The sequence below is a fragment of the Leiobunum rupestre genome, chromosome 5 (assembly GCF_980474605.1).
Source record: "Leiobunum rupestre chromosome 5, qqLeiRupe1.1.hap1, whole genome shotgun sequence".
NCBI classification, from domain to species: Eukaryota; Metazoa; Arthropoda; class Arachnida; order Opiliones; family Sclerosomatidae; genus Leiobunum; species Leiobunum rupestre.
This window is the reverse complement of record NC_143388.1, coordinates 34,653,048-34,675,990: the sequence shown is the minus strand read 5'-3', so window position 1 is coordinate 34,675,990 and position 22,943 is coordinate 34,653,048. Positions and strand designations below refer to the sequence as shown.

Sequence of the window (22,943 nt, the reverse complement as noted above, 5' to 3'; positions counted from 1 at the left end):
GTCATTATCTGTGGGGCTAGGGTGGTCACGGGATTTGCAGTCGCTACTCATGGGAGCTTCTGGGTCTATTGACCCATGTACCACGCTCCTGGGGTTATAGTTTATAAAAAGAGGTCTTGGTTCTGAGTTTGGAAAGTATTTGTTGATATGAAGATATTCCTGTGGTATTTCAGTTTTTTTTTTTCATTTTCGTTACATTATTGAATTTACGTAACTAATTCACCTGTTCATCTTGACTCCTTTAAATCTATATTTATCATTTCTCAAGTTAATTTTAGGTTCTGAGCTTGAGCAAGGGTAAATAAACAAGTATCGTGAATCAAAAACCGGTTCTATAATAAATTCCAGGTAATAAAAATCCCTAAAATTAAAAAATCAGTTTAGCTGTTGAAAGAAAATATTGCACGTATCAAGTCACCTTCAAAACCAAACTTTAATTATAATTAATATAAAGTTACGTGGTGTTTTTTTGAAAGAGATTACACTTCATTAAAGAGATGACAACAGCCATAAGGGGCGTTTGCGCTTAACAATTATTAGTTGTAAACAATTTATAATTGCGAAGTGTGAATATGATAGTTTTACAATTCATGATACCAACACAAAATTATTTGTTTGCGCATTATGCAATTAGTTGGGCCGGGTTTTGTTTACAACTAATTAGGATCAAGAAATGTTGAAGTGTAATCTAGGCTTTACATAGTGTATTTTGATCCTTTTTCACAGGCATTTACCCTTAAATTTCACTTTGAATACACTCAATAAGTATTCTTAATCCCAAAACTTAAAAGCAAATAGAAACAATTAACACCTCAAATATAAAATTATTATAAATGTTACTAGATGCACGAAAAAAACCTTTAAAACTATGATAATTAGCAACACTTGTAGTTTAATTTGGGCCTCATTCCTGTAAGTAAGTTAGTTCCATCTTGGATTAAGAATATGCTAGATGGCGCTGTGTGTTACCGGCGAACTTTGAGAGACGCCTAAATATCGAAGTGCTATATCCAGTAAGCATATTCTTAATCCAAGGTTCCATGCTGCATGCATGTTGCCAAATCAGCCAAACAGCCAAAGCAGCCAAAATGATTGTAAGCCTAGGCCGGGTATGTCACCACTCGCCTAGGGTTAATTGTTCAGTTATTGTTCAATTGAACAAATACCTACTAATTTTATATTTCCATTATCTAAATAAGTGAATAAAAAGAGCATTTAAATTTTATTTACCATTCTTTTCTCTACCAACTCGATTATTCGTCTAAAGTGTCCGCCGTTTATTTCAAATGCTGCTTTGCTCAGTTTGCTCGTCGTTACCGGTCAGACACGGCCAACTGACGAGAGATGCGCGAGAGATCAAAGTTGGCCGTGTTCTAGAGGAGTTAGTTTTCCGAGAAACGTCAGCTAACAATTTTTTTGCCATAGTACAAAATATGCACTAGTTTCAGTACTAATAACCTTTTCGAAGCAGCCTTGGAAATAACGGTGGTCAGGTTATCAAAGACCAGTTAATTAATTGCTCAGACCAGTTTATTTATTCAAAATTTGGGGGGTCACTGGTCACCGTGTCCAGTTTATTAATTCGAAATAATAACAAAAAAACAGAAGGTGACCAGTTTAATAATTCCAAATAATAGGAGATGAATTTAAGGTTTATATCAATTTTGATTTCCCTATTCACTGGATTTCTATGTACAGCGACTCCGCTTATTATACCGCCGCGGCCGCACGTCGAGGTTTTATGTAGAGTCCCTTCGCTCGCATCCCTCGAACGAGTCGAACTGTCTAACCCCCCTCTGGCGTCAAACCCTAAATCTTCTAGTCTCGCTTTAACCCGAGTACGGTAGGCCTAGGAGGATTCAAGTGTACCTGAAGAAGAATCCGGGGGGCCACGGGAGAGGCTGCTCAAAGCCTCAAACACTTGGACATAAAACTACAACGGAGCCATCTAGTGGGGAAAATGTGAACTATGACTACGTGTTTGGTTTAGGAACTGGATAAAAAATTATATTTTTATGGCACCTAGAATCGCTACGACAGTTGTCAAAGCAACAATATTTCCCCATAATTAAATTTAAAACTTAACATTCATTGCAACTTTCTTTGAAATTATATAGTTTTCGGGCAAATTTCTTTGACGTGGCCTAAGCTAAAAACCGTTAAAGTTCGAAATACTGTCTAGCAGACGAATGTTTTGGTAACTCCTAGGTTAATCTGAAATTTTGTAGGTGGCGCTAAAAACGTTATGTCCAAGTATTTGACACACCAGGCGACAGCTGTAGCCGACCCGCGAGGCATTGGTCGGGGGGAATACAAATTTCTTCTCCAGGTACACTTGAATCCTCCTATGGTAGGCTACCTGGCTACGCGGTAACGAACCGGGGACTATGGAGTTACGGGGCCTAGAGAAAGTTAGATAATACGGTAAATTACGAGGGTCTTCTAGGCAGAGTTGGCAAAAAGCCGGCTTTTTTTTTTAAAATCCAGACCAGTGGTTTTAATTGGCTATAACCGGTTTTTTCGGTTATAACCGGCTAAAATATAAACAGTACCTTTTACTTATGTAAGTAGAAATTGTCTGCAGTTATTGTCGTAAATAAGAAACTAAACAAGTAAAGCGAAATAACACTATATAAAATAACTTAATTATTTGGATTTCCTCGGGAATTTCCCCCTAGTTTTTGTGTATGACGCGCCGACAGAAGCGAGGCAGCGAACTTTGGAACTTTAAACCTACCGAAAAACTGGTAAAGGTAAACCAGTTACTAAATATGAAACAAAAAATAAACTAAATTTCTAAATAAAAACTATTAATTTACTAAAATATTCATATTGTAATTTTTTTTTAAAAAACCCACAAAAATCTGGATTTTTTTAAGTGGCTATAACCGGTTTTATCCAGGTGGCTATATCCGGTATGGCTGGTTCTATGCCAACCCTGCTTCTAGGTAGTAGTCTTAGGTGATTTGGTACTATATTGTACTATTCTTGTGGTACTCATAAAATAAAGTTAACTATTGTGAATACGTGTAAAGTTAATGTTACCAACATAATTTAACTTCTAAACATGTAGTATAGGTTTTTTAGGCTTATAAATGACATTAGAACATTTTATATAAGACCAGTTTAATAATTCATAGGCTAGGGGGTCACTGGTCATAGGGACCAGTTTAATAATTCATATGCTAGGGGGTCACTGGTCATAAGGACCAGTTTAAAAAAAAATCTTATTTCCAAGGCTGTTTCGAAGGTACAAATAACCAATATCTTGGTTTTAGGGCGGATAATAAGTATTATGTATTTTATGGCTTATTCATTGTTATTGAATAACAAGTTTTCAAAACAAAATGATACGCGTTTGAATGAGATAAAGGTTAGTTGAGTTAATAAATAATAAATAACGTTGAGTTAATATCAATAAACTAACCTCGTTGTTTACGTTAATGAAACGTTATTGTTACGTTATTTTGGATTTATCAAATGGGACGCGGTCTTAACCTCAGGTTGAACAATTGTTTAGGATGGACGATAGGGAAACGAGTGTAGGTGGCTTTGTCGTCTGCTTCGAAGTATAAATGGTGTATCAATATTCTACTAAAACTTCTGCTTCTGCGGCTGGACTGTATTCCCTACCGAAAACTTCAGCGTCGCTGCGCCACCTATATAAACTCGTTTCGGTAGCGAATTAGGAAATTTTACGGTCACGGTGTTAAGACTGCTGCCGAAAGGGATTATTGTTTTCGGTAGCGATTCTAGCGAATAAGGGTGATTTGGCATTTTAATTAATTTAGAAAAAAAAGCTTTCTTTGAATAATGAATATTTAAGTAGATTTATGGTACATTTATTTACTTAAAAATAACGTTCAGTTTATACCAAAATTACCCACAAAATATCCTCATGCAGTTAAGTTTTAAAAAAAAACGTTATAAAGGGCCAATTGGAGTTTCATGTGTGTTTTTGGATAATTAGCGGAAAAGCCAACGAAAATCTGGGGTGCGAAGGAAGAAGTCATTTAGGGCTTTGTCAGCGCCTTTCCGTCTGTGGTACTTGTCATAGTAAAGTGTGTTAACGGAAAAACAATTGACGATATTAGTGTTCATTTGACAGACTTGAAAGTAGGCCTCCATGACATAAAAATTTAAGAGCAACTTTTTTGACAAAATTATTTCGAATCAAACGTCATAGAACTTATGAAAAACAGCTACGGGATCGGTCGACTTGGTCGAATGGAATAATTGTCTTCAGATCATCAGAAAGTGAAAGCACCTCAAGAATAATGAGGTCTGATATATAGAGGCATCTTCGTGCCACGGTCAACTTGACAATAATTGAAACTCTTAAAATCATATACAATCTGTTCTGAAGATTGCACATTTAAATATTAGAAGTATTAAGTATAAGATTGCTGAGGCTGAACATATTCTTGAAGAAAATGTTTTCGATATACTTGGCCTTGCAGAAACATGGCGCTCTCCAGAGATTCTTCGAGATTCTTGGCTATAATTTGGTGCGAGAAGACCCAAAGAATAACAGTGGAGGTGGAGTGTGTGTGTATTATAAAACTGATCTGTCTATTTCAAGAATTAATAGTCTGACCTTAAATGATAATATTTTATCTGCTATGGAGATTCGATGGGTAGATGTCAAGTTAATAAATTCCAGCAGGTTAATCGTTGGAGTTATCTTTATATGCCGTGGTGTAGTCCTAAAAAAAGAACCGGGGCGCTAACTGGGTACAGCCAACTTCGATTTCGCGCGTGATCGAAGCTGGTCGTACCTAGTTAACTATTTAAAATTTTTATGGTATTTTCCTGGGCGCAAAATTTTATTCGAGAAAATTTATTTACGAAATAGAAGCAAGGTGCGCCCTGGAATGTTAAAAAAAGAGGCAGGGCGCGCCCTGGCAAAATGGAAAAACCAAGGTGGGGCGGCGCCCTGCCTTTGAAAAAAAGCACCAGGGTGACGCCCTGGCCCGACTAAACCACATTATGCCGTCATAATTCTATACAAACTCTGACTACGAAGTTAAGACAATATATCGATGAACTGTTAGTAAATACATACAAACAAAGAAATAATTATATTAGTTGATACTAACTGTAATTTGAATGCTACTAAAAAGGCTGTGAAGTCAGAGCTACTACTCAAGATACTTTATGATTTTAACAGTTTATTACTGCGCCAACGCGAATTACTTTAACAACTAAGACTATAATTGACCATATTTATGTAAATTTCCCTGGAAGGATAATAAGTGTTATTGTTCTGGCAACTGGCATTTCTGATCTTGACTAAATACATTTGGTACGAAAGAAAACAAGCAATTAAGTTAAAGAAGTATAAAAAATTGCAGAAATTATAAAACGATGAGTACGGTTAGCTTTGTGGAAGAAATTCAACGGATCCTGAATGGGGCAATAGAGAATTTAATTGATGTAAATATTGCAGATGAAAATGTTATAAATATAATCCTTAAAACCTTGGACAAACATGAGCCTATATGGAAAATATATGTTCCCACAAAACACTCTCCATGGATGACGTCTTAATTAAGTTATCAAATTCACTTACGTAAGAAATTTAAAACAAAAACCCGTCGAGCAAACGAGTATCAAGTGGAGCGCTATTGGATGGATAGCTACAAGAGGCAAATAAATTATGTAACGCATCTCATCTATCTTGCCAAAGCTATCTTAAGGATAATTGTGGTAAAGGGCAAGGTAGTAAACATATCTGGTATATAAAGTACACCAGGAAAACTTCAACTTTAAAATATCAAGGCGAAGTTATCGCAGATTCTAGCCAAACCGTAAATTGTCTGATCAAATACGTAATAAACGTGGTTGATAAACTTCTTGAAGAAGCGGATGTAGTTCGCAATTTAGACGTTGACCCATTATCACCAAGAAACGTTGGAGAAAATGTACTGCAAACAAATAGAACAATGGACAATACATTAAATGAGTTCAATACTGTTACGGAAGAGCCAATCTTCGAAGTTATAAATAAAATAAAACCAAAAAAGCAATGGCACCTGATGGTCTTTCCCGCAATTATTAAAAAATTTAGCAGCGCTCATTTCAAAATATCTTGCAGTATTACTTAACTTATCTGCAAAAGTCATTCCGGTTCCGAAATCTGGGGTCATGAAGACCCAGAAAACTTATAAGGCCAGTTTTAGTATTGTAAATCTGGTCAACTTCATGTGAAAGAGAAGCGTACAAGGACGTTGTTCAACACAAGTTTAGAAAATATCAGAGTTCTGTATGAAAATCAATCTGTCTTTTCAACTAACACTGCAATATTTAATCTCCATGAGCCAATAATATATCACGGTTTCTATGTCATTTTTCTTGATCTGTCAAAAGCATTTGACACGGTACAACATGACATTTTAATTGACTCTCTGAAGATAAGTGGTATAAGTGATAAAGTACTATGCTGGATTAAATCGTATCTTATAGATTCTAAATCGTCACCTATTATGGAAACGCCTCTGACCCGCTAACAATGAAACATGGAGTTCCGCAAGGCGGTGTGATGGGTCCCCTACTTTGCAATGTATATACTGCTGACTTACATAAAAGTATACCGAATGTGTTTGCTAATGAGTAAGCTGATGATGATGGAATTGTTTTAGCTTCGAAAAATTTTAAAGAATTACTCTCCAATGCTGAAGACGACGTTGTTAGCCTAAACCGTTGCATTGGTTGCTTTCTTAAAAACTGTTTCTCAATAGATCTAAAAAAAGTTTATGGTGTTTTAACCAAACAGAGAAATGAGGAGAGAAGCCGTGAATATTCAGTCGATTCGTAACAATACGATTAGCTAGACTTCCTTCTTTAAGTACTTGGGAATTGCAATAGATTATATTTAAATTGGATTGACTATCTTTTTAAGACAACCAAATCTAGACTTTGACACTTTAGACCCTTACAGAACTATGTAATCTCTGATACTTTAAGATTATTGTATACATCGCTAATTAATGTTAATCTTTTTACTCACAAGCTTATAAAACCACCCTTGATAAACTGAATTGTGTATTAATTAAAATTGATTGCAAAGAAACAAAATATTATTCTATTACTGAGGCAAAAAAGATATATGGACAATTTAAAATTTAGTTAAATGTACAGCCTCTTTATATTTATGTATAAAATTAATTAAGGGAAAGCAACCCCATATGTTATAAAGTGGTTCAGGGACCTTATACTAGGGGTTTGCAAAAAAAAACATATATGTTGAAACATTTGTGTAAAGAATTTCGTGGAAAATGTGTCAAATTTGTTGCTCTACAACTCTGGAATCAACTGCCGGATACACATAAATTGAATATGTCACTAAATGTATTTAAAAAGTAAATATCACTATATTTAAAAGAACTTTATCTTTAGGTGATTTATATTATTTTATTTTACGCTTGAATTATATTATGTATTTAATATAATTTAATGTAATTAATTTAATGTCTAGGTCCCCCTTTTTGTAATTATGACTAGGACCCTTTGGTAAATAAGAATTGTTCTTAAATGGTGATTCAATAAAAAGAATTTTGTTATTATTATAATTTAATGTTTTTAGGCCACTTTGATTATACAGGGTGTCCATTTTTATTCGAAAAAGTGATTTTTTTCAATAACCGTTGTAGTTAGAATTTTGAAATTTTTTGTGTGAATTGTCAGTACCGGGGGCCATTGTTGTACATAATGTTTAACGGCTTCAAAAAAATATTTTCAAATTTTTAAAAAATAAATTTTTATTTATTGGAAATCGTAAAATTTTACCAATGAGAAAAATGTAGAGCGACGTCGAAACCATAAGAATAAATTTTGGTCGTTGCAAACAAATTAGTTTTTCACGAAATTACACGCGTTTGAAAATTGACTTAACGGGTAAACAAAATAATTGGAAAAATACAAAACTAGAATATTTTGGATGCAGTGGAAAGCGTAAGACAATATACTTTTTAGACTGAACTAAATATTAATTTTATTAATTTAATGAAACATAATGAAAAATAACGAAAGGGAAAACCAAAATTATAAAAACAATATCCCGAAAATTGGACACAATAAAAATTAATTTTATTTATTGTTTCAAATAAAAAAATCTTATTTTACATATCCCGACGCGACGTTCTATTAACGATTTTTTTAATTATTTAAATGAAATTTAATGAATAATAACCGAAAGGGAAAAGATTTTTTAATTGAAGGGCTTCACCAAAATTCAAGTTGTCAATTTCAATTAAAAAAATCGTTAATAGAACTTCGCGTCGGGATATGTAAAATTAATTTTTTTATTTAAACAATAAATAAAATTAATTTTTATTGTGTCCAATTTTCGGGATATTGTTTTTATAATTTTGGTTTTCCCTTTCGTTATTTTTCATTAAGTTTCATTAAATTAATAAAATTAATATTTAGTTCAGTCTAAAAATTATATTGTCTTACGCTTTCCACTGCATCCAAAATATTCTAGATTTGTATTTTTCCAATTATTTTGTTTACCCGTTAAGTCAATTTTCAAACGCGTGTAATTTCGTGAAAAATTATTTTGTTTTCAACGACCAAACGTTATTCTTATGTTTTCGACATCGCTCTACATTTTTCTCATTGGCAAAATTTGACGATCTCCAATAAATAAAAATTTATTTTTTCAAAATTTGAAAATATTTTTTTGAAATCGATAAACATTAAACACAACAATGGCCCCCGGTACTGAAAATTCACACAAAAGATTTCAAAATTCTAACTACAACGGTTATTGAACAAAATCATTTTTACGAATAAAAATGGACACCCTGTATATAAAAGTTTTTCCAGTCGGTTTTTTTTTAAATAAAATTTAGGTAGTCGAAAGTATAGTTCAAGGCACGTGTATATTAATTTTCAGAGCTGTATACCAATTTCGAACAATTTATCACCATGCGCTCTCACTATTAGTGCCTGCCACAAATATCACACTTTTTCCAAAATACTGCAATTTCATTTTAGTGCCCGCCACAAAACTTCACTTTTTATTTCATTGCGTATTTCTTCAAAAAGGATATTTAAGTGGTAAAGTGCTTGGTTAGGTTTGGTATATTTAACAGGTTTGACAATCTCTGAAACCGTCCTCTATAAACTTTTCCTGATGGGTGGAACTGGTCAGTAGTTACTACACAACGGTTTTAAACTAAGGGCCGAGAAGCAACGAGTCGCTGTTTCACTGGCGATATTTTTTCAAGTGACTAATTCAACAAATGATATTTCAACTGAGCAAAACATAAATTTTTTGGTATTTACAGCGCGAGCGGACATTAAACATACATCAGCATTGCAGCTGGATGGTAAAAAATGTAATGTTAACAATTATCTGCCAGAAATAACCCTTTTGTCAAGGAAAAAGGGCTTAATAATGAATATTTAAGTCATGAAAATCCTCGCAAATGGGAAATCCGCGCATATAAAAAACCTGCGAAAACGGAAAATTGCGCAAATGAGAAACCGCGCAAACGGAAAACCGCGCAAATGAGAAAAACGCGCTAACGGGAAACCGCGAACATGAGAAAATCGCGCTAACGGGAAAATCGCGCAAACGGAAAGCCGCGAAAATGAGAAAATCGCGCTAACGGGGAAACCACGCAAACGGAAAACCGCGAAAGTAAGAAAATCGCGCTAACGGGAAAACCACGCAAACGTAAAATCGCGCTAACGGGAAAACCCCGCAAACGGAAAACCGCGAAAATGAGAAAATCGCGCTAACGGGAAAACCGCGCAAACGGAAAATCGCGCTAACGGGAAAACCCCGCAAACGGAAAACCGCGAAAATGAGAAAATCGCGCTAACGGGAAAAGCGCGCAAACGGAAAACCGCGAAAATGAGAAAATCGCGCTAACGGGAAAACCGCTCAAACGGAAAACCGCGAAAATGAGAAAATCGCGCTAACGGGAAAACCGCGCAAACGGAAAACCGCGAAAATGAGAAAATCGCGCTAACGGGAAAACCCCGCAAACGGAAAACCGCGAAAATGAGAAAATCGCGCTAACGGGAAAACCGCGCAAACGGAAAATCGCGCTAACGGGAAAACCCCGCAAACGGAAAACCGCGAAAATGAGAAAATCGCGCTAACGGGAAAAGCGCGCAAACGGAAAACCGCGAAAATGAGAAAATCGCGCTAACGGGAAAACCCCGCAAACGGAAAACCGCGAAAATGAGGAAATCGCGCTAACGGGAAAACCCCGCAAACGGAAAACCGCGAAAATGAGAAAATCACGCTAACGGGAAAACCCCGCAAACGGAAAACCGCGAAAATGAGAAAATCGCGCTAACGGGAAAACCCCGCAAACGGAAAACCGCGAAAATGAGAAAATCGCGCTAACGGGAAAACCGCGCAAACGGAAAACCGCGAAAATGAGAAAATCGCGCTAACGGGAAAACCCCGCAAACGGAAAACCGCGAAAATGAGAAAATCGCGCTAACGGGAAAACCGCGCAAACGGAAAATCGCGCTAACGGGAAAACCCCGCAAACGGAAAACCGCGAAAATGAGAAAATCGCGCTAACGGGAAAAGCGCGCAAACGGAAAACCGCGAAAATGAGAAAATCGCGCTAACGGGAAAACCCCGCAAACGGAAAACCGCGAAAATGAGAAAATCGCGCTAACGGGAAAACCCCGCAAACGGAAAACCGCGAAAATGAGAAAATCACGCTAACGGGAAAACCGCTCAAACGGAAAACCGCGAAAATGAGAAAATCGCGCTAACGGGAAAACCCCGCAAACGGAAAACCGCGAAAATGAGAAAATCGCGCTAACGGGAAAACCCCGCAAACGGAAAACCGCGAAAATGAGAAAATCGCCCTAACGGGAAAACCCCGCAAACGGAAAACCGCGAAAATGAGAAAATCGCGCTAACGGGAAAACCCCGCAAACGGAAAACCGCGAAAATGAGAAAATCGCGCTAACGGGAAAACCGCTCAAACGGAAAACCGCGAAAATGAGAAAATCGCGCTAACGGGAAAACCCCGCAAACGGAAAACCGCGAAAATGAGAAAACCGCGCAAACGGGAAAAGCGCGAAAACGGAAAACCGCGAAAATGAGAAAATCGCGCTAACGGGAAAACCGCTCAAACGGAAAACCGCGAAAATGAGAAAATCGCGCTAACGGGAAAAGCGCGCAAACGGAAAACCGCGAAAATGAGAAAATCGCGCTAACGGGAAAACCGCTCAAACGGAAAACCGCGAAAATGAGAAAATCGCGCTAACGGGAAAAGCGCGCAAACGGAAAACCGCGAAAATGAGAAAATCGCGCTAACGGGAAAACCGCTCAAACGGAAAACCGCTCAAACGGAAAACCGCGAAAATGAGAAAATCGCGCTAACGGGAAAACCGCGCAAACGGAAAACCGTGGAAACGGGAAAAACCGCGCCAATAGTAATTTGCGCAATTGACAAACTGCGCAAATGGCAATTCCGCTAATGGGAAACCCGCAAATGGAAAAGTGGGTAAACAGAAACTGCGCAGGTGGGAAGTGCGCAAATGAAAACTGTGCAATTGGACCCAAACCACCCCTTGTGATGTGGGCGGTTCCACGTGATGTGTAAAGGTGGAATCTGTGCTTCAGAGCCACGGCTTGGTCCACTAGCTTCATTCGTGCAGTATTTCTAACTTCGTTGTTGATTTTTTTTATATTTTGGTAACATTTGGAGTTCTGGTGCTTGATCATAGTGTGACGGCTTTTAAATCATTCCATATCATATTCTTCGCATTGGGAGATTTTTCTCGACCCACGGTTGTCACTATAAGTTTTGGTTTGAACGATATTACTGTTATGATCTTAGCGATAATAACATTATATAATAAAATGTTAGAGGAAGTGTTGTTTTCAATGACAAACCTTTTTCTTAATTTATTAAACCGAGCATTCTAAGAAAATTACTTTTCTAAGAGGTGGCTTGGACCTTTTGTGTTGTGATATTTTTTTAAAAAAGATTTAATATTTTTAAAACGAAAATTTACTTCATCTCAGTTGTGCTTTTAGATAAATTTCGTTCTCTATTTATTTTAGATAGATCAGCTTCCGTAAATGAAGAGATATTACGATGTGTATACGAACATAAACAACGTTTAATCACAAAATGTAATCTAATAAATTGAAAAGGATATAAACGTCTTTCGATAATAACATAAGTATATACGTTGTAATTGTTGTATATTTTATTAGACACAATATTAAAGTTCTCTAATATGCTATAATTCTAAAACATTTTATTATTTGTAAGGATAGTTAAAACGCTTATCAAAATACTGATTTTCATTTAAATTTTCTAAACGGGAATGCAGACCAGTTTCATAATTTCAGAAGCTGGTGACAATTTTCAAACGAAATCGAGGTTCCAATCTTAAATGTTGCAGAATAGCGAATAGACCTTTCCAAAGATATAACAAAAATAATTTCAAAAATTGAACCGAAGGGTCAGTGAATTTTTCTCTAATTGAAATAGTTAAATAATGATAATTTTAAGAAATTGTTTTTATTAATTCAGAGTTTTGGCATTATTTTTTAAAACATTAACGATTGAGTTTGAGTTTAAGTTTAGGTAGGTGTTGCTGGAACAAAACTTAAAATTATATGCATTGGCTTCTCCGTCTATGTTAAGTTAAAAGGAACCACCTATGGACTGCATTGTACAGGGTGAAAAATTGGTGAATAAGTAGATAAGTCCATAATGAAAAGGGACAATAAAGCTAAACCCTAAACAAATTTGAAGAAATTTAAAAACTTACTAATAGCTCGTACCGATAGGTCTTCGAGCTATTAGTAAGTTTTTAAATTTCTTCAAATTTGTTTAGGGTTTAGCTTTATTGTCCCTTTTCATTATGGACTTATCTACTTATTCACCAATTTTTCTCCGTCTATGACTTAGTGTATATCGATTTAAATTTCGACCAATTTTTTTACTCAAATTTATATAGAAAATATGGAAAACTGTTATAATGGTACTAACTACGTTATTCCGGACAAAATGGATTTAGAGAACCAATCTCTTTTTAAGATCACGTTCATAAAAGTAAGCTTGGATTTTTTTGCCTGAATAGAAGAACGATCAGAAATCCCTGAATGCTATAGCTTACGAAACCCCATTTTTCAAATGCTTCAAAGCCGAAACTTCGTGGTGACCGAGATATTATATTTATTTGATTCTAATTTTAAAAATTTACAAGAAATAATAATTTGATGACTTCTACAAAAGACATTAATTTAATCGAATATCAAATTAATATTAATTTAATTTTTTAACTATGGTTGAAAATATACTTAAACAATAAGAATTAATTTACTTTGACGGATACTTCATGGTAAATTTATTTAATTTTTTTTTACGTGTTTGCAGGCCGGAATCCCTTTTCAAGCGGCTAGTCAGATGGTATTTTTCCTGTAAGAAATATAGATTCTGACTAGCCACTTGAAAAGGAGTTTCGGACCGAAAGCTTGCGAAAAATTTTAATATTGAAATGTTTTTAAAATAAACTAACCATGAAGTATCCGTCGACGTAAATAATTTAAAATGATTTAAATATTAATTAAATTTGAACTCTTTTTCGCTCCCCCACATCATCATGCTGACACACCTAAAACATTTCCCTAGCAATTTCAACGATTGGATTTGTTTCTGGAGCTTTTCCTTAAAAAATATTGTATAAATTAGAACTCTCATTTGAGATTTTAAATAACAAATACATGGCAAATTGTTGAGTCACTTGTAAAGCTAATTGTAAAAAATTCGAGTGTTGCACGAGGGATACTGTTTGTTTAATAAGAATCAATTCAAACGCCATCCCGAAGTTCCCGACTTGCGTTCCATCGTACTGTCTCAAACACATTTTTCTCTTTGAAATATCTAGCCTTCTGATTTTACTTGTGGTTATAAGATAACAGACTACATGACCGATAATTTGATAAAATTTGTTCTTCATGGACTACAAAACGTCCGGTAAGATTATTCAGGCTTAGTTGCAAAATGGAGCTAATCAATACTAGGGACATTTTGCTGACGATAAAACCTTAAGAATGTTCATTGACATTTGCCCCAGCGGGGTTTATTCAATCAGTCATTTTTTTCTGTGAAATGGCTCAAGTCTTAAACTAACCAATTTTGGTCAAGGGCATCAACAGCGGATGGTGTTTTTCAATTATAACTTTTCGGAAAATGAAGTTGAATCTAGCAATGCAAACTGTCTCCAGCCTTGGTTTAGTTCAATGTGTAGAATAAAACTAAATGAATATTAATTAAAATTTACTAGAATCGTGAGCCTTTCGAAGTTAATATCTTTACTTTTGAAGAAAAACGTCTCATCAAGTGGGGACTCGCATTTAACTGATGGTGTTAACTATGATGTAAGTCAGCCTATTCGTAATGAGAGACAGGTTATAAACTCGAAATAGGTCCACGAACACTGAATTCGTCGAAGTTTTCTGATCTTTAAGGAAGCATTAATAAATAAAAAACACGAAAAAACTATTCTCTTGACTGATTTGCGTTTCAACGGAGCACCGTCAATCTTAAAGTTTGGTATTTTCCGGAAGGACAATGAAATTTTGCCTCAAATGGCGGCTACAACGTTGAGCAATACTTATTGGGTTTAGTTATTAAATTTTTTATTTGGAAGTTATTGATGTTTAAAGGACAACTGTAGCTCCGCCCTCTTCTGAGTTTTGACAAACAACGACTGTTGTCCTCCAATTTTCATCGGGTACCATGGCAACTAACATAAAGCAGGCGCTGTACGCCCGGGAATAAGTATATATTTTTTTGGTTTTCTTTTGGGTAAGGTTAAGTAAAACAGCACTCAACCTTTAATGGGAAAAGTTTGAGACTAAACCTTTCAAGCATTTATACACATTTGTTAGTTAAATGTTCATGGTACATATATTAATTAGAAAACATATTTTATTTGAAAGCGTATTTGAACTAGTGTAAGAATTAAATAAAAGGTTTGAGTCTATTTGATCGATTCCCAAATGATCGAACGGGTCCCATTTGATCGAATTTCCATTTAATCGAATTGCATTTGATCGAATGGCATTTGATCGAAAGCTACTGTAGGGTAAAACTACTAGTTTTTGGGAGTACATCGAAAAGGCAACATCTAGTCAGAATGAGATACAATAGACTCTATGAATAATAATTATTTCTTTAAACTGTACTAAAGAAAAATAACCATAGTACTTCAAAAAATAATATACAGAAAAAAATCTGAGCGCAGTGACGTAGAAAACAAAATATTCTCTCGGACATAATCAATAGAAAGACCTATTAAAAAAACGAACTCTGTACCTAATTTTTAGCAATGGAAGGGCCGTGAACGTGGTCAGACCCCTCGTATACAACGGTGCATACGCGCCTACGGTGCGCCTACATCAACCTAACCTAACCTAACCCAACCTGACCCTATTTATATATATCAAAAACAACGGGCCGTTGTCGTCAATGTCATAAAAAATTCCATCATCTAGTGTATAAAGTAAAAATATCTTCATCTTTGTGGCTTAATACAGTTAAAGTAATGAATTATTCCATCATTATTCCTTCTGCACTTCATATTGACATTCGGTAAAATAAAAACATACCAACTGGTACAATAAATACTTTTGAATTCGATCAAATAGTATTCGATCATTTGAAGGTTCGATCTTATGAAACAAATGACAAATGGGATTCGATCAAATGGAATTTCGATCAATTGCAACGTATAATGATCGACTGTCAATCACATATTTTTTGATCAAAAGGACCAACACCAAGTAAAATTATAGTTTACATTTGAAATAAACTATAACCAACTATTTATCTATATATTTATTTAGCAACTATGGTTTCTTTTATTCACATATTAGCTGTACATCTACTCTTTCATTTTTTAAATAACACCAATCTGTTATAAATAATTTTGTTCTTAAAACACCAAAATAAACAGTCAGTACTCCTTAAAATATTAAAACGGTTCACTGACGACCGAAAATAACTTTTTTGCTTGAATATGTTTAATTTGGTTTCTTAGTTAAAGATAAGTTTCTAATAGACATAAGAAAAAAGAGTGTAATTTTCAAGCGTTGCTTCAAAACTGAATAGCAATTAATGAGGGAACAACGAATTGTTTAAAATATGAGCTTGTGAAGTGATAATGTTTATGGTATACATAAAACACAATCTCTCTAGTTACACGAGGAGCCATCTAAGTAAATTATGGCCATTTTATTTTGGGGAAAAGGGTTGATAAATATTCGATTAAATGTAAATTCAGCTATAGCTCTGAGCTCGTTAAATTAAAATTGCAATTATTAGTTTACTGAATCATCATAGACCTGAAAACGGTAGAAATAAACTCATTGACCATTGAAATGTTCCCACTTTTTTTCCTTCCCCCAAATTCAAAACGCTTTTAGGCCGTGAAATCGTTGGAATTTATTTTTCCGTCTATACAGAGCATAAACTTCCAATCGGAAATAATAAACTATTTACTAGAAAGAATGATTACGTTTGATCAACCAACTTTTTACATTTTACTTTTTACATCGAACATTTTATTTAATAGATAATTGACACATTTGCATATCCGATGTCACCGGTTGGAAAACCTGATTCGATACTTCTCTCCAACAGCTTCGAGGTTTCCGTTACATTAATCTTAACTTACAAAGATAACCGTGTCGATGCCAAGAACTTATATAACATAAGTGGGTTTACAACCGATGTTTGGCTCGCAATTTTCTCTTGTTTGCTGATCATTTCTCTTTTGTCCTTTGGGTTTCGAGACATGCTTTTCAAAAATAAACCCGTTCGTGGTATTTCGGACTATCTTTGGATTTATATATCCGATATACTGCAAAATCGTTAAGTATATATTTTTTAATTACATGTCTTTCGAGTAACATAATTAAAACCCGTCTAGCCTATGTTCATTGTAAGTTAATCGAAAATTAAAAATTACGCAGTTTAGCCATACACTCTACTTCTCCCTTTATATTAAAAACGAAGAGTAGTATTTTAAGAGATACTCGAAGCTATAAACTACGTACCAAAATAATTAATCCCTCTTTAATTATAAAGGCGCAATAAATAATAAAGGTATTAAACTTATTTTAACATTAGACGTATTAATTTATTGATTTATGGTATAACCTCTAGAAACATATTCAAAAGCCCGTACTAGTTTAGAATTTTAAATTAAACTAACTGTTAATCAAGGTTCCTGCATTAAACTTTGATATCCTACGATATACTTTGGCACGTCTCTTGCTTCCCCCGCACCAGTGGCGTAACTAGAAAGTCAGGGGCCCCCCCGTGAAAAACGACTCGGAGCCCTTTTAAATAGCACCGATTTTAATCAGAAACGTTTGGGGGCCCCCTAGTTCTCGGGTCCCCCCCTCCTACGCCCCGGGGTCTGCGGGGGCGCTATTTACGCCACTGCCCTGCACGATGAAGTAAACAAACCCCCCTTCCGCGTTGCGTAATTTGTGAACGACCTCTAATGGTTAATACTGAAAACGAATAAAATATCTTTACACCAATGAAATGAACGTTATCTTAACACTGCTAGTGTTTTCTTTACTTTAATAGCAATGAATGTTGTGACGAGAAAATCTCGGTCCACTTTCCTCTTTGGCTCTTGGATCATAGCATCCCTCGTAATCATGAAGTTTTATTCCGGAAATTTGAATTCGGAGATGGTAATATCACGCTCAATGTACATCGACACCATCGAGGATTTATTTGCGTCTCCGAACATAAGGCCAGCTATTATTCGGAACGGTCCTTTTTATTGGAAAATTTCAGTGAGTAAATACTAAAATACCTAACACGTAAATATAATCTGCTGAACATTTCGTTCAGACGATGCAATAGACTTCGCAACTTAAGGTAAACTTTATCTCCCTGTTACATGAATGGCGATAAATATAGGTCGAATTGAGTTTCGGATCCCAAATTTAATAAAAGTGCTTTTAGAAACGAAGGGAACGCTTACAAATATCAATTTTATGTCTCGAGACAATATTTTATAATTATTTCGTCAAAGAAGGTTTACATTTTTATTAGAAAAACGTTAAACATTTCATTTGGCCTTGGCCACAAGCAAAATATAATTGGCGAAGGAGATTCCGCGTGTACCAGAAAGTGTTCTGCAGCGCCAATCTCATTTGTGGAGTGGTGTGATATTCTTCATAAGATCAATAATTGTTCTTTAAGTGTATACGTCTCTAAAAACTGTGGTAAGTTCTTTCCAGCCTATATTTAATTTTCCTGCACGCGGCTTGGATGCACGCGTGGACCCGTAGAGAGGAAGGCAAGAAGGCACAAATAACCGTGGCTCTTGGTGGAAGTTGAATTTAAACCATTCTCCTATGATTCCCGCTAAAACAGTCATGTCCAGGAAGCTTCTTCCTCACAGACTAAAACGATGAAATGTTTGTTCGTTCGTTTGTTCCTTATTAAGGGGGAAGAGTACTATGATGTGTTTCGATTCTCTGACGCTAGATGGCGTTAGTATCCACTTCATTTCCCCCGTTGTCGAAAACGTGTAACGAGATTTTTAAGGGAATTCTTCTAAAAACTCCTTATTAAAATTTTTACAAGATGAGATAAATTCAAGAAATCAGCTGGTATAATCAACAAAGGCGTAAAGAAAGTACAGTCTACTCAGATGTGGAAGCCTTCTTATTTTATCGAGGAAGGGTCGGAACGAAGATGGGTCCGTAAAGTTTTCAAAAGGCGCTCGAATCCGAGCAAGGTGACCCCTGGAGAGATAATCCTTTTCTAAGACATATATGTCCAGCTAGAAGTGGGAGACGCTGAAGCCTATACACACCTACAAATAAGCAAAGTGCCTCTCGTAGTGTTCTGAGCTAGCTTACGGTTGTTCAGTTTTTCGCTTTCGCATATATTTTCTATAATCGACTTTCCTAGTTAGAAAGAGATATCTTTATTTTCATCAAATAAAATCGGAATTTCCATAATTAAACATTATTAACAATATGAGTAGGTTAGCGAAATCGCTTCCTCCAAGTAAAACGCATTCTAGGAAAAGGCGTTACCAAAATATTAGTAAGAACAATTTGGATTAAAAGTAAGCATAATTATAACTTTTTGGTAAATCCAATTTATATTATTTTGACGAATAATTAACGAGGGCTATAGTTATTGTTTAACCAAATAATTATTGGGTTAACGTAATTGTTTTTATTTTTTTTAAATAACAGCCTGATATTTCATTTTTTTTTCAAATTGATTCCTTTCTGATTTCTGTTTAAATTCTTAAAGTTATTATTGGATTTGTTATTAGGAATAAGTTTAATTATCATTTTTACTTTTACTAACTTAAACATGGGTCAGTTAAACTACCGCTCGATAATTATATATTTATTTGACTTGTATAATATCAAATGTTTTTATAAGGAATAAAATTGCAACAATTTATGTGTAATTGTAGGACTCCCACCACTAGTGGTGCTGATATTACGTTGCACTCAAATGTCATAATGAATTGTGATGTCACGGAAACATCCGCTTCGGAAGTCACAGTGGACTAACACGATAAGGGTGTAAGCGCCAATACGACTGAATCGTATCCCAATTATATCACAGCTTAATCCGAAACCATGCTGAATTCACCGGATAGAGATTCATTCTCTTATAATGGGACATAATCGTCATTATTTAAGGCCAAAACTAGTGTCTCCGATATTGTGGACGGTGCCTTAACTTCAGAAGAAACGTCGTTCCCGCTATTTCCAAAGGAACGTAATCAACATCAATGGTAGTTCAATCAATACAAAAATACACTAGGCATTCGTCTTGGTTTACAAGTACCCCAATATCTTGCAATAATGTTGTAGCATTAACAAATAACTGTACCACACCGTCTACTTCGAAAGCCCACAATCAAGTCTCTACTCCGCTTAGTAAATTGGATTTTCAATCCATCAAGCAGTTCTCGTTAACAGAAGTGCTACCAAATTTGTCGGTCGAGTAGGCACCTCCTGACCCTACTAAGGATGAAAAGACACAAGAATTAGAAGCAAGAAGAATTGTCAACATATAGCATTTTATGAACCAAATGAGGGCTCTAGAAAGGCATCATTGCGTCAAAGACACCAGAGGCTCATCCAAAGTACTTGAAGAAAGGCAGCACGGCTTTTATTCTACCTGCATATATCAATGTCCATTTTGTCACGAAATGAAAATGGTTACGTCCGATCGAATACCATTAAAACAAAAAGGTGAAATCAAAAACTTGACGATAAATGACTCTATTGTTTGGGGTGCCATGAGTAAAGTAGGAGGACATTCAAAAAAGGACAAATCCTTTTCCATTATTGGACTTCCAGTTAGATCCAAAAAGTCTCTATGAAAACTGTAGGGAAGCTTGCACAGGTTACTAATATAAATTTCGTACAGCTTGCTCCATCATCCGTATTTATTAACCTTTTTTGTAATTTTTGTTTTTTTTTTTTAAATGAGAATAGATGCTAGCTGCTGGAAGGGAAGAACTTAGACTAGCCTTAGAAGCGGAAGACATATACATCAATGGAAAACCGTATTTTACGGTTAAAAATGACAGTGTATGGTTACAAAGGAGCCACGGTCACAGGTATACGGCTAACTCTGGCGTAGCTGTATTTATTGGCAAAAGAACTGGCCAACTTCTTTACATAATACAGAAATAAATACCATGTGGCGTGTGAGTTTGCCAAACGACAGAACAATGACACCTCTAACCATGTTTGCTACAAAAATTGGAGTGATCCGTCAGCAATTATGGAGGCTTAGATTTTTCTCTAGGGATTCCGACAAAGTGAAGCAATGCATAAATTCCAGTATAGAAAATTTTAAGGGGATGGTGACTCCTCGGTGTTCAAAAATATAAGTGAGGGCGTTTCGTTTGGTACTTCGGTATCCAAGATTGAATGTTCCAATCATGAGGTTAAGTGTTTTACGAAAAACAAACACTAAGCTTTATCTGCAGACAACAAAAGAAGGTCGAATCCCGCAAGGATAAGAAGAATGATTAGAGCTGCCAAAGTCGCTATTTTCCACGCGGTCAAGAATAAGGAGTCACCCATAGACATAAAAGCTGATCTCCTCATTATTCTTTAACACTGTTTTGGGACCCATGCTCAGTGTCGAAGATATTTCCGCAAAGGCAACGACAATCAAGATAAAGACGTTTTGCAGAAAGTGCCATGAAATCTTTATTTTAATGTCATTTCTTCAGCAAGTACCTAGGCAGCAAAATCTGACCGTCTTATATCCGACAACACGAGCAATTGGGCAGAAAATTATATGTCACTGTTACCAAAGTTCAACGGTGGGAAACCAATTAACCATGGTTAGAAGAACGGCTTTCGTGGTAGGTGTTACGGAGGTGCTTGGAGCCAACATTACGGCAGGTTTTGGTTGAGACACGCCTGGAAAAAACTACGAACAAAAGTCCTAATGTGTACCTTAAAAGACACATTTTGAGAAAACCTAATGACATCCAACTGAAAAAAGTGCCTAGAAAGCGAATTCAACAAGGTAGATTAGCGAAAGCAGAAGCAGCTTGATAAAGCTCTCCAAGCCTCAAAGGGTCTGGCAGATTAAGGACCAAACTGTGAACAGTCAGATGTACCAGAAGAGGAGGTTGAAAGCAAAAAACCATAACTAATCAATAGCTTAAGAGTGGTTGAGTCTAAACAAGATGAAATAGAAGATAAAACAAGGATATAATCATCAAACGAATTTTGGATAGAGCAACGGAGACACCGTCTTACTGCATCGAATTTTGGTAGAATTTGTAAAATATGGGTTACAACTCTTAGCCAAAACCGGGTAAAACGGCTGCTCTATTCTCCAATGGTCATAAAAAATGCCATGGAATATGGCAAAGTCAACGAAGCAATTTCAATTGCGCAATACGAAGTTGAAACGGGTAAAAGGGTTAAAGAATGTGGAATATTCATTGACTTACTGGAATCTTGGCTGCTTCTCGAAACGAAATTACTGAATATGAATGATTAATTAAATTGAAATGCCCAAAAACCGTTGAGAAAATTTAGCCATTGGAAGCGCCAGATTTCATTAGAAATTTTATGTGCACAAAAGTAAACAACGAATTCAAGCTTAAAAGAACCCATATTTATTATTACCAAGTTCTTGGACAGTTACACATAACGCCAAAATAATATTGCGCCTTTATCGTTTGGAGTCCAAGGGAATGTCGATTGAAAATCTTTATAGAAATGATACGTTTTGGAAAGATAAAATGTTGTCATTGCTAGAAAGTTTGGCTATTTTGAACAATACCCCCGCTACATTTTTTCTACTTTTTAGTTCCACCTTATAAACGTACTTATTAAGGGGAATCTAATGGTGCAAAAATTATTAGCCACTTATAATTAATTTTAAATTATAATTTTAAAAATGTACGAACCGAACGGTTCGGAGCGTAGAATTCACTCCGTCATACTACTAAGAGAGCTCTTCGTCGTGCCTTTCTTTATTTGTTGGGAGGGGTAATGGCGCCAGTAAAACAACATTATTCGCGAAAAATGCTGCTGTAGTAGACGTGGGGTCTAAGTATAACAATGACGGTGCCCGTAACAGAGCTTTCGTTAAAGGAATAAAATAACGGTGGGGTACTATACAGATAGGAAAAAAAACATTTCACAATTCGTAGTAGGTGGGGTGGCGGAGTGGTTAGCACTTTCGCCTCGCAGCAAGAGGAGCCGGGTTCGATCCCAACTTGTGGCACTGGGTGAAAAACTCGGAACAACTCCTTCTGCGTTGAGCTTGCAAGTTCTCTCCCCACTGGTTTAAGGGGTTTTCCCCCGAGTTCTTCGGTTTCCCCTTCCATAAAAACTTGTCGAGGTTAACGGTAATAGTTAGTGTAGGGAGCTGTTGGCTCGATCTCGTGGCATG

The 22,943-nt window shown here is 35.8% G+C and overlaps 1 protein-coding gene across 1 annotated transcript in view; it reads left to right on the top strand.

Moving 5' to 3' along the window:
* Positions 1–19,573, top strand: part of LOC149944354 (uncharacterized) — a 43,587-nt gene extending 24,014 nt beyond the window's left edge. Inside the window, exon 3 of the mRNA XM_090176314.1 lies at positions 19,440–19,573. Within this exon, the coding sequence (XP_090032440.1) occupies positions 19,440–19,573 (134 nt within the window). The remainder of the gene's footprint in view (positions 1–19,439) is intronic.
* Positions 19,574–22,943: the final 3,370 nt, after the last annotated feature.